The 12,634-nt window shown below is 54.1% G+C and overlaps 1 protein-coding gene across 1 annotated transcript; it reads right to left on the minus strand.

Annotated features, from left to right (window-relative positions):
• Nucleotides 1-2,848: 2,848 nt before the first annotated feature.
• On the minus strand, nt 2,849-8,513 carry TYSND1 (trypsin like peroxisomal matrix peptidase 1). The gene is made up of 4 exons (XM_036769595.1): nt 7,363-8,513; nt 4,982-5,112; nt 3,796-3,978; nt 2,849-3,406 (listed from the first exon to the last, which is right to left on the minus strand). Exons 1-4 carry the CDS (start codon nt 8,505-8,507, stop codon nt 3,189-3,191), a joined length of 1,677 nt encoding a protein of 558 aa, XP_036625490.1. The 5' UTR covers nt 8,508-8,513; the 3' UTR covers nt 2,849-3,188.
• Nucleotides 8,514-12,634: the final 4,121 nt, after the last annotated feature.

The following is a 12,634-nucleotide window of genomic DNA, read 5'->3' on the forward strand; positions in this document are numbered from 1 at the left end:
AACCCTCCATTCAGAGTGGGAGATTAGGCAAGTTACTCATGTTGTCTTTGTCCTACTTCTTTTCTGTTAAAGTTCAAAGCACTTAGCACACCATTGGCATCTTGCCTTCCTTCAGGTAAATATTAATCTCTTGGTGCTCCCTCAATTCTGTGGCCTCTGGCCCTGATCTCCTCTACCTGCACTTCAGTCTTAATTGCTCTCCTGTCTTTACTCTCCTTAGTGCCATGTTCACTCTCTGGGGACTGTGATTTTTAGGGTCCAAATATGGTGGTTCCCTAGGTGATGCAGTGATAGAGCAAGGAGCCTGGCTTCAGGAAGACTCACATTCCCTAGTTCAAATCTGGCCTCGGAGCTTTGTGACCCTGGCCAAGTCACTTAACCCTGTTTGTCTCAGTTCCACATCTGTCAAATGAACTGCAGAAGGCAATGACAAACCACTCCAGTATTTTTTCCGAGAAGACCCCAAATGGGGTCACGGAGTCAGACATGACTGAAAAACGACTGAACGGTAACAAAAATGGTGGTTCCACTGTCTTTGATATTACACTTTTAACCATATTTTCTGCTTCCCTCCCCTTTGTTCTCTATTTTCATCGGGAAGTGCCTTTGGGACAACTTTGGTTGACTACCTTGCTAAGCTTTATTTTTACCCTTGACCGCCTCTCTGTTTTCTGAAACAAGTCTTCCTAACTCTTCATCATTCTCACCTGTAAGATTTTACAGACACATTTGACTTGTGACTCAGCGGTGCCTCTGGCAGCTATCTCTCTGTATTGAGCAAGAGTCTGATGTTTGCTGAAGAAGGCCTTGACCTGTGTCCCAATTTTGACCCTTCTGTATCAGCACTTCATGATTCACCATCAAACCAGAGGATAATCTCGGGTGTTTGTGAGATGGGCTTCCCGACGCTGCGGCTGCGCCTCACACCTATCCTACTGGCCAAGTCAGGAGGTGGGGTCACGATGGGCCGTGAATTGGCCCGTCCATTCGGGGAAGCAATGTGGAGCTGGGTCCAGTGTTACTACATGCTGCATTCCTTAGCCCAAATTACCTCTAAGGCAGCTAGGGGGCGCACAGTGGGCAGAGCATTGGCCTTGGCATCAGGAAGATGTATCCTGCCTGGGGCATTTACCAGCCATGTGTGCTTGAACAAGTCTCTGCACATCTCTCCTCTTCTGTAAAATGGGCTAACAGCAGCACCGGCCTCCCACAGTTGTTAGATCAAATGAGTTTATAAAAAGTGCCCGCGGGCCTTAAAGTGTAAATTCCAGCTATTATCGCCAAGTCTACACCCTAGAGTTCGGGGAAAAAGACCTCTAAGTACAAAAAATATTTAGTGTCTCTCTGTAGTGGCAAAGGACTGGAAACCAAGGAGATGCCCATCAATTAGGGAACGTCTATGGATGAGATGGAATGTTACTGCTCCATTAAGAAATGGCAAAATGGGCAGCTCCCAAGACACCCGGGAAGCCCTATCCAGGCTGATGCATCTCCAAGGGAGTGAAACCGGGAGCGTAATTTGTACAAGAGCCACAGGGCGAGAACGCAGGATGTCTGAGCTCTGGGGATCCACAGCTAGGAGGAGGCAGCTGCATTTCCGGACACAACCTACACAGGAAGGGACTTAGCTTGACTGTGCAGACTGGTCATGAGGGTTTGACTTTTCCCTTGGGCCACTGGTGGTAGAGGGTGGTGGGAGGGAAATATTCATGACGATACACTTTTTAAAAGCTGGACTTTTGAGTCTGAGCATGGCTTAGCATCATTCAGTGTGCTGCATGATGCCCTAAACCTCATTTGGCTGTTATCCTGCTCAGCCCGGCTCACTGCCATTGGCTACACCTGCACACAGTAGGGCAGCCCAACCAAAAGCACTGCATCATATGTGCCAACATCACCCTTTATCCAGATTGGGGAATGACCAGCATCAGGGAGATTTAGAATTTCCAAGGCACATGCCACATACGCAAACCCTCAATCGATGAATGAGACATGTGACCGGGCGTAAAGATACCATAGGATCCGGGGAGTCACTGGCATCCTCACCTCTAAAAGGGGGAGGGAGGGAGTAACCCACCTCCCCAGCAGCTCCTTCCAGCTCTCTAGGATCCTGTGCCTGGTAGGTCTTTGGCTACACTACTCATCTTCTCTGGGCTTTGCTCTTCTCATCTGTGAAATGGGGATAACCTTTGTACTGCCTGACAATGGGAACTGTTTTAGGGGAAGGAATTTTTTTTAAATTGTGCTACTAGACATAACGAGAACTTGCAATTAGAGTCTGGTGAAGAAAAACCCCAGGGAGAACATTTAAGTGCCTTCCAGCCTTAGAAGGGCATCCCAAGGAAAGAGGTGCTTGTTCTGCTGGGCCCCAGAGGGCAGCATCAGGAGCAGTAGGATGTATGGAGGCTGGATGACCACTCTGCACAGACACTAGTGTGGAGACTGAGGGTGGGCCCTTCCAATCCTGGGATTACCTGCCTGTGCCAGAGCTGGCTCTGCAGCTCCCACTCAGCCAGGGCTTGGAAGCACCAACGTCCACGTCCACCTGTCTCTAAGGTCATTTAGTCCATGAGAGGCAGCTGGATAGAGGCTGGGAAGAGCACTAGACTTCAGGGTCAAAGACCTGGGTTTGTCTCAGCTGTACTACCTACCTATGTCCATGTGACCCCGAGCAAGTCACTCGCCATCTCTGTGGGCCTGCTTCCACAACAGTAGAATGGGGAGATCTGCACCCCCTACACCACAGGTGACTGTATTGTCCTCATATTGTCTGGGCCTCAGCCCCTCACCTACAAAACCGGTGTGACACTCACGCCCCCACCTCACCATGTGCTTGTGAAGGAAGCTCTTTACACACCAGGGCTTTTTTATTCTCATTTTCCTCCTGTCTGAGCTGCCCCACCACCATCACCACTACTATAAAGGGCCATCTTCGCCAGCTCTCCTCAGGCTTAGGCTGGATGAACACTTGTCAGGAATGTTGGAAAGGGGTCAAACAAGATGCCTCCTAAGGCAGCCAGACTGCAGGGAGCACCCACCCTGAGGGCAGGAGCAGACAAGTGGGTGGGATCCCTGGCTGATAACTTCCAAGGTGATCTGTGCCTGTGTCCATTCCATCAGGCTGTGGCCCGGGGGGTCGCTGGGCCACCATCCACCCACCAGGAGTCTGGCAGTGCCCCGTGCAGGGGTCAGAGCTTGCTCCGGGGGGGCTCAGCCGGGACCCTCTGCAACCGCCATACCACCCTGACCTGCTCGCCAGGCCGGTCCAGCTCCTGGAGGGGCTGCAGGTCCCCAGTGCGCCTGTACTGATCCAGGGCTGGCTCTAGCGCAGTGATGGGGATGCTGAAGTTCAGGTGCGGATAGGTGGCCCCTGTGCTGTTGTCTCTGGTGTTGCTGGTGACAATCCCTGCAGGGCAGAATCAGGGGTGAGGAGACAACTGGTGACCAGAGTCCAGCTGGTGCCAGAACAGCAGCACTCAGCTTTTGGGGTGGGTGGGCCTGTGGCAACCACCCAGGGCTACCCCAGCCCTGTATGACTCCCCTCCCCTGACAGTCTGCCCCCCTCGGTCCAGTGCTCTGCACATGTCCGCTTAGTCACTTTTTGGGGTGTGCACACTGTCTCCTTTAAAGAGTCTCACGGTTCCCAAGGGCAGGGACACATGGCCTTTATCCCCATTCCCCTCTTCTCTCTCTGGTGCCTAGCACAGGGCTGGGCACACAGAAGGTATTGACTCAAGTTTCCTGAGCCTAACTGGGGGACAGAGGGAGAGGTAAGGAATCCAGGGAGCTCATTACCAAGGAGCTCCCCGGAGCCGGTGAAGAGAGGCCCCCCACTGGAGCCCCCATGCACAGCACACGTCGTCTGCAGCATGACAGGCGCATCATTCACCTCCACCACGGCAGATAGGATGCCTGAGGTCACCGAGGGACCGCACGTCTGGCCAAAGGCCCCAAAGCCGACCACCTGCACATCCTCACCTGAAAAAGGAAGGGCAGGTGAGGGTTGGGTGGGGAGCAGGCGGGTAGTCAGCTCCCAGCAAGAGGGCGAGGGGGGCTTTGCTGCCTCTGCAGCTGGAACGTGGCTACGGGGGTGGGGGGTGGGCATCTACTGAGAACAGTAACAAGCCTGGACTCCAAAGACCCTGGTTCTGCTACTGACTGACTGACTCTGTGACTTTGGACAAGTCCCTCCGCCTCTGGGAGCCTGAGTTTCCTCATAAAAATGGGGAACAGTGTGGAATAACGACCTGGCAGGACTGTTGTGAGATAACCAGGTAAAGCTCTGTGTAAACAGGACTGGCTAATTAACATTATTATAACTATGAACATATTAGCGGAGTCCACAGGGAAGAGAGGGCTGCCCTCAGAGTCTGTTAGACCTGGGCTCAGGCCGTGTGACCCTGGGCTTCCCTGTAGGTGTCACAGGCAGCTAAGATTATGTGTGCCAGAGAATCCGCTAATGTACTGGGGTCCCCATACACCAAGGAAATCACCGGTCCTGTCAAAAAAAAATCTATCTATGAACATTGTGGGAAACACTCAGCATCAAACAACCAATTAAGTTTATTAAGCACCTACTGTGTGCCAGGCACGGGGCACGGGGTGGGGGGGTAGTACTCACACAAAGGATGAACAATTTGGCCTCACAACGGGCTTACATTCAAAAGAATATAACCTTGAAGCATCACAGAAACGAGCGCTTCACATTCCATAATGGAAAGATGACCAGATTTAGAACTAGGAAGAATCCTGGCCATCATCTAGGCCAACACCTTCCCTTGTAAAGGGGGACCCAAAAGTGGAAGTGCTTTGCCAAGGTCACCCCCAGCCCTGCCAGATGCCAGCTGGGCAGGTACCCAGGCAGATGCCTCAGGCATCACCCCCAGTCTCATGGAGGTACGCTGGGCCCACCTGCCTCTGCCACCTACCCCTAACTTGGCTCGTTATGCTCAGACTCACAGTCCCCATCCTCCCAGTTTACCTTCATGGAAGTGGCTGGCCAAGACAGGAAATGGAATGCCTTTTAGGTTTTCCTCCAGCTTCACCACCGCCACATCATAGGGAGATGTATCCTGGGTAGCAAATACCACTTTGCCCCAGACCGGAGAACTCCTGGAGGTAAACAAGGGACAGAAATGGATTTTAGGATGAAGACCCAAGGACCAACTCAGGCCTTTGAGTTCAAGGCAGTGCAGGGCAAAAAGGAGCCTCCCCAGAGCTAACTTGCCTTCTTTCTGGCTCTTAGGACCCAGAGCTGGAAGAGGCCTTGGAGGTCATGGAGTCCCAGCTGCCATTTTAGGGACATGTTTAACTTGGTCAAAGCCACACAGCCAGTCAGGGCCAGTGCTGGGAAGTAAACCCTGCCTCCAAAGCCCTTCCCCCACTGCCCAGGATCAATTACTTCAGTCCTACCAGGAGCCATCACACATAGGAGTGGGAGAGAGGAGGGACCACACACTACCATCTCCTATCTTACTGGAGAACCATGTCAATGCAGTGAGGAACCAGGTGGTGGAGGGTCAGTGGTTCACCAAAAAGTAGCCTGAAAAGTCAGGAGACCTGACTTATTCCTGGCTCCTGACCCTTCTCTGCAGACTCAGTTTCCTTGTCTGTCAAACAAGGGGACTAGACTGTAGGATGACCTCTCTGGTGCCTTTCGACTCCAGCCATCTATGAACCTCTACTATATAACGGATGTTCCCTTCTCACTCCTACTAAAATACAAGCATGTGAACCCAAAAAAAGTGATTTGTAAAAACTGTAATTAGGAACATAGGACTGTAGAGTTAGGAGGAATCTTAAGTCATCAGCTCCAACCCCCTCATTTTACAGAAGGGGAAACTGAGGCTTAGAAAGGTGAAGTGACTTGTCCAAGGTCCTACAGCTGGTGTGGCAGAGACCAGAGTAAAACCCAAGTGCTTCCACCTTCCCCCTCCCCCACCAGGTCCAGGCCTACTGGGACAAGCCCATTGGCCAGGCAGAGCCTCCACTGGGGCCACCCTGGTTCCTGTTCCAGGCAGGTGTCTGAGGCCACAGAGGAAAAGGGAGGATGTGAGTCAGATTAGGAAGCAAAGGAAGCTCTAATGAGTGGGGAGGAGAGGCAGGTGAAGAAAACAGCCACCTGAGAAAGGGAGACAAAGGCTAACTTACAGATCCAGACAAGCAAATGAGCTCCACCCAGAAATCCTCACCCCCTCCACTGAGCTCAGTATAAGGCAGCCAGGGCACAGAGGAACAAACAAGCACTAGATGTGGAGACAGGATGGAATCCCAGCTGTGTGACCTTGGCTAAATCACTGTGCCTCTTTGGGACTCCATTTCCTCCTCTGTGAGAAAAAGATATTACGAGGAAAGCCCAGCAAACTCAAAGACCTCCCAGTTCAGGGTGGGGAAAACAACAAAGGTCTCCTGCACTCCTGAGGTTGCAGGAACCCCAAAGTCCTCTCCTAGGGGGGCATGTGAAGAGGACCGGTTGAAGACAGAGCATCGGCAGACAGCTGAGAAGCAGTATGAGGAGGGTGAGAGACAGTGATGCTAAGGAAGTGGGAGGCTGGCAGGATGTAGAGCCAACTTCACTAGACAGCTCAAGAGGGAGTAGGCTGTGAGTTGGCAGAGGTGGGACTGGAGCTGTCAGGGAACCCAAGAGAAGCAAGGCTGCATAGCCATGCCCAGCATACTCCTAGGTAACCTAAAAAATATTAGAGGAGTCGCTGAGGATTAGAGAAGCAGGGATGGAGCTGTGATTGTCAGGTGGTGGTTGCTAAGCAACCCCCAGCAGGGAGTATGAGGAGGGAGGAGGGTGGTGCTGCTAGGAAATCCAGGAAGGACGAGGGAGAGCAGCCTGGGGTTGCTAAGCAACCAAGAGCCTGCAGTAGGCAGGGCGCTTAGCACTTCTCAGCAAAGCAAGCTGAACTAAAGCTCTCGGAGAGCTTGGGATGGGGTTGCTAGGCAACGGGGGAAGAGCAAAGTAGCCAGGAGGTAGAAAAGGCGTTGTGGGCAACCCAGTTGCAATAGGAAGTGGGACGGGAACGGAGCTAGGTAACCCCGAGGCTGTGGATGGTGACTGCTAGGCGGTCTAGAGAGACCAGGACCCGCTGGAGTTGGGGAGGCAGCACCTCAGAGGTTGGGGGATGGTATCTAGGGGTCCACGGGAGCCTGTGATTGCCTTCTAAGGGGGCGGGCCTAGGCAACCAAGGCAGAGTCAGCAAGGGGGAGGGATGACGGCGCTTGTCATCTAAACGGACTAATAGAAGGGCTGGGTGGGGGTGGAGCTGCTAAAGCAATGGGGGGAGCTAGACAACTCAAGAGCCAACAGCTGGGGAGTCCGCTGAGGAGGGCGTTGCTGGGTAACCCCGGCCTTACTTGGGGGTGGCAGGCCGCACCAGGACCCTCTTGGCCTCCCGGGGGGCCACATGACGGCAGGTGAGCACGAGACGCGGGGCCAGTGCCACTCCGGAGCCCCACACGGACCCACACTCCACCAGGACGGCAGCGACCCACGCAGCCGAGTGTTCCGTGGGCGCGGCGGCGGGATCCCCGCCGTCGGGGGGCAGGAGCGCGGCCAGCAGGCGGGCGTCCGCCTGGCTGCCCAGGCGGCCCAGCGCGTGGGCCGCGGCACGGAGGAGCGCGTCGGCGGCGCACAGCAGGCTCAGGCCCACCCACTCGCGGGCCCGCCAGCAGAGCGGCGCCGCCACGAGCGCCACGAGCTCGCCGTCGGCCGAGAAGACGCCGGCGCCCTCGGTGCCTGGCAGGCAGCGCGCGTCGGTGAGCAGCAGCGGGCCGGCCGCGTTGCTGAGCACGCCGCGGCTCAGGCTGTTCAGGAAGATGTCCGGGCAGAAAGCTCCGAACGGCGAGCCGCAGGCCAGCAGCGGGGCGCCCTTGGGCAGCGAGGCGGCTGCGGCCACCGACAGCCGCGGGCCCTTCGACGCCTCGGCGCGGCCCTCCACGCGCAGTAGCGCGAACCAGCCGAGCGCCGCCAGTAGCGGCCCCTCGTCAGCCTCGGCCTCGGCCTCCTGCGGGGGCGCGGGTGGCTCGGTGCTGCCGCCCGCGAAGCGCCACTGCTCGGCCGCCTCGCCGCCGAAGAGGCGCGCGAAGCTGGAGCGGAAGGTCGGACAGCAGACTAGCAGAAGCAGGCGGGCGCGGGCCGGGCCGCGGGGCGCTGGCCGGACGCTGCAGGGCGGTGTGCACAGCGCTCCCCGCGGCCCGGCCTGCGCGCCCGGCCCACGGCCCGGCCCCCACTGCACGTGCAGCCGCAGGTCGTCGCGGCAGCTGTCTGCGCCCAAGAAGGGCGGCCCGGCCCCCGGCTGCAGGGCCGCGGCGCCCATGCGCAGGAAGGGCGCCACGATGCCCCCGTGGCACAGCACGAGACCGGCGCGCCGGCTCAGCAGCACCCCGCTGCAGCTCCACGGGCCTTCGGCCTCAGCCCCAGGCCGCTCCGCGCCGCGGGCGCTCACCACGCAGCCCGCCTGCTCGCCCGCCGCCAAGGCCGGGTCCCAGCGCCGCCCCATGGCCCCGGCCACCCCGCCGCCAGCCGGCCGGAGCCGAGCCCCTCCGCAGCTCCGGGCCTTCCGCGTCGCCACGCGACCGTCGCCCAATGGGGGCCTGATTGGCTGGCCGACGCGGACAACGCGACGGGATTGGACGGACGGTCGGTGATGCCTACGTGGAGAGTCCCCAATCCCAGCCCGGCCCACGGGGGCCGGCCAATCGAGACTCTCGTTTTACGGAAGCGAGGCGGGTGAGGGAGAAGGTGTGGCTCAAGATCCAGGGTGCTTTATAGTTGGCACTCACCCTGTTACCTCTGGCCCCGTGAGATAGGGAGCGAGAGGAGCACTGTGCCCATTTTGCCGAGAAAGGCAGTGACTTGCTTAGGGTTACCCAGCTGGCACCGAGACCCAGCACTTTCGGCCTGGCATCTGTACCAAAGGAGCAGAGTTCGGTCCCACGTCACACTCAACCACCAAAGCCCGTCCCCTTAGAGCAGGGGCACCACCTGCTTGTGCAGGGTTTTTGTGCACGAAAAGTTTATTTTAAAATGAAAAAAATATACTCTTAACTCCCTGGGCCTTGCAGAGCTAGGTCAGAGCCGCTACTTACTGTTTGCCAACCCTGTTCCTAGAACATAAAATTCAAATGTTGCAGCCTGAGGTTTGGGAAGTCAATCACAGCATCCTGAGACGTGTGAAAACCAAGTCTATTACAAGAGAAAGTAACAAGTTCAGGGAACCCCTTGACATGCTTTGCACAGTTCAGTTCATACCACCTAGTGGATAGGTTCAGAAGGAATCTTAAAAGCCATCTTGTCCAAATCTCTCATTTTATAAGTGACTTTCCCAAAACCAAGCCCGCAAACATTTATTAAGCGCCTACTGCGTACCTTCTCTAAGCCTATTCCCCTTCGATCCAGCCAAACCTTACTACTCTTCATTCCAGTCCATCTCTCTCCCATAATTCCATGAAGTAGAATGCCCTGCACCAAGATTTCCACCTGCTGCCATACTATCGTACTCATGTTAAATGCCACTTTTGTAAAGTCACTGATTCGGCAAAAAATCTTTTAAGCACCTATGCTAAACACTGGGGATTTCAGTAGAAGGCAAAGGCTTCTCCCAGAAGGTGAGGAGTAGCTGGGACTTAAAAGAAACCACAAGATGGAGTTTAGGAGGGAGAGCATTCCAGGAATGAAGGACAGCCAGTGAAAGTGCCTGGAGTCTGGAAATGGACTGCTTTGTGCCAGGAACACCAAAGAGGCCAGTGTCACTGAATCAAAAAGCATAGGGTGGGGCGTGAGGTCTAAAATAGGAAAGGTAGGTTGGGACCAGTTTCTGAAGGGTTGTTTTATCCTGGAGTGGATAGGGAGCCACCGGAGTTTAACAAGAATGGGGATGACAGGGTCAGATTGGCACTTTAGGAAGATCAATTTGACAGCTGAGTTGAGGAAAGCCTGGAGTGGGGAGAGACTTGAGACACAGAGTCTCTTTGCATTAGTCCAGGCATGAGGTGATGGGGGCTTCACCAAGGCAGTGGTAGTGGTAGAAAAGAGGAAGCTACTAGAAGTGTCACAAAGGTAAAACGAAGATTGGATCTGGGGGTGAGAGTGAAAAGCCCAGGATAACTCCAAGGTCAGGAGTCTGGGTAGCTGGGGGGATGGCGGTGTCCTCTGTAGTTTGTCCTTCCTTTTCCGAGAGGACCAGTAATATCATGGGTGATGTCTTGACTTCCTTGTGAATTGGATTCAAGTGAGCCTCGCTCTCTTCTTCCTAAGTCATCGGGACAGAAGTCAGGATGACTGGTGCTAGCCTGGGATGCAGGGGATGACCCTTGTGTCTTCAGATGACTGACTGAGCTCTAAGCACTCCACAAAACACCCACCTCAGCCATCTTCATGGCCATTGGAGCAAATTGTTCTCATCTGCCCCTTCTGCCAGTGGAACTCTTCACGTAATCAAGGTGGACACCCCACCCCCAATGGGTTTGAGGCTCATCAGTTCCCCCATCTGGCTTTAGCCCTTCTTTGAGACCGTTTACCAGGGTGTGGCCACTTGTGCGTGCCACAGGACCCACAGATGAGGGTTAAGCGCCAGGTGTATGCCAAAGGTGGATGAACAGCCCTGAAAAAGACAGCAAACCGCACAGCAGAGGTGCTAGTCCTCCCTGCACACTCCACACAGCCCACGTCACCTGGATACATTCTCCAGCCAGCTCAACTCCAGCTGAGCCTCTCTCACTCAAATGCACAGGAAAGCTTATGCTCGGTTGTAGCCAGTGATGTTGGTCAAGCAAAATGGGTCTGTAGAGGAAGAAATGAACCCAGAGATGTAGAAACCCCAAACCAAAATTCCCAAGGCAAGGCCGCCTAGAATGAATTCTCGGACCCAAGCAATCTTTAAGTCAAGTTGGCAAAACTTTTATTACGCTTTAAGTAAATAAAGCGGGCAAGAGTTCTTAGGGAACCTGCAACCATACAGGGCTACAGGGAAAGTTCAAGTACAAGATTTAGGGATGAAACCCGTCGATCAGGTGTATTGTGGTGGGGCTAGGGAGTGGTCAGGGCGTGATTAGGGGGTTGGTCAGTTCTTAAAGGAACATGCACTTTTCGTATCCACTGCGCAGATATCTTACCCAGCGTTCACTGGGAAATAGCCCAAAGGGGGCTAGGAAGGGGTGTGGCTTTGCTTGTGAAACGTCACTAAGTCACCAGGAGTTCAGGGCTAGCTGGAGATACTGGCTAGGTTCCATCAAGAGCCTTGTTAGTCAAGATTAATGTAAGGGAGTATACATTTGAACTATGTCTAGGATACATGTTAGACTCAGTGTATGGTCAGTTACCTGGGAATCAAACTATAACTGGGCATAGCTGCTTACTAAGGAAGAAGCAGAGATAATTTGGGGCACACTGCCCTTTAGCTAGAGAGGCTGCCTGGGAAAGAGTATGTTTGAGAACTAGATGTGTTCTGAAATTGGAATTCTGCCACGGGCACAGGCACCCAAGCAGAGGCTAAGGGGAAATGTGATGTTAGAATTAGGGTCCAAGCACAAGCACCTCATCGGTCTACCAGTCACGGGGTGGGGGGGGGGGCTTACGATGCCAGCTGATGTGACATACTTTCTCCAGAGGAAAGAATGAGGCCCCGCAAGTGGAATTCCAAATATATTGAAATGAAAAGAGAAAGGGGCAGAGTTTGGAGATGCTTCCACTGTGGAGCAGAACGCAGTAGTATAAGAGGGCTTGGGAAGAGAACTCCCTGTGGAACTGGTTCACCAAAGGGCCAAGAGTGGGAAGGAAGGGGAATCCAGCCAGTGCCAAAGTCATCACCTGGGAAAGAAGTGAAGGTTGGAGGTCCCAGTGAGGATAAAAGATGCATGGCAGAGGGAAGAGTGGAATGACAAAAGATGGAAGTAGAGTCCTCATGGGCAAGTTCCAGGCAAGACCTGAACCCAGGTTTTCCTGACCTCAGGACCAACTCTCCCCACTACAACACATTCCTCTGCTTTATAGCTTATCTGTGGTGTGCATGGCAATCATTGGGTGTCAACATTGATTATAAGACAACAGATTTAGAGTCCTGGCTCTGGAGTTATAGGCCCTTGGTTCAAATCCTGCCTCTGATATTACCTGTGTGACTTTGGACAAGTTATTTAATGTCTTTGGCCTCCGTTTGTTTCCTCATCTGTAAGTTAATGGTTTGAACTAGTTGGCTTCTGGGGTTCCTTCCACCTCTCTTTACTAGCACATATTCCTGTATCTCAACCCACCATCTTGTCTCCTGACTCTACATTAGTGTAGGCTGCCCCGCCCCGACCCCCAGCCTGGGATAATAGTGATTAAGGACTGGACCTCCAACTGTCTTCAACAGCTGATAAGAAAGCCTCCTCCACTAGTGAGGCCAGTACCTTTTTTGTACTTACATCCTGAAGGGTTGCCTAGGACACTGATTAGTTAGTAAGTTGCCCAGGTCACCTCTTTGGCTATTCAACCCCTTTGGAACCTGGTCCCTTCCTACGATTCCAGTTGACTAACCACCAGGTTGGTTGCTGGGTGGAGAATTATGGGCCATGGCAACTTTCAAAGAATGTCCCCTAAATTAGAGAGGTTGTGACATGAATCCTTGGAAGGTGAACCCACAAGGATGAA

This window comes from Trichosurus vulpecula, chromosome 8 (genome assembly GCF_011100635.1).
Source record: "Trichosurus vulpecula isolate mTriVul1 chromosome 8, mTriVul1.pri, whole genome shotgun sequence".
Classification (NCBI taxonomy): domain Eukaryota; kingdom Metazoa; phylum Chordata; class Mammalia; order Diprotodontia; family Phalangeridae; genus Trichosurus; species Trichosurus vulpecula.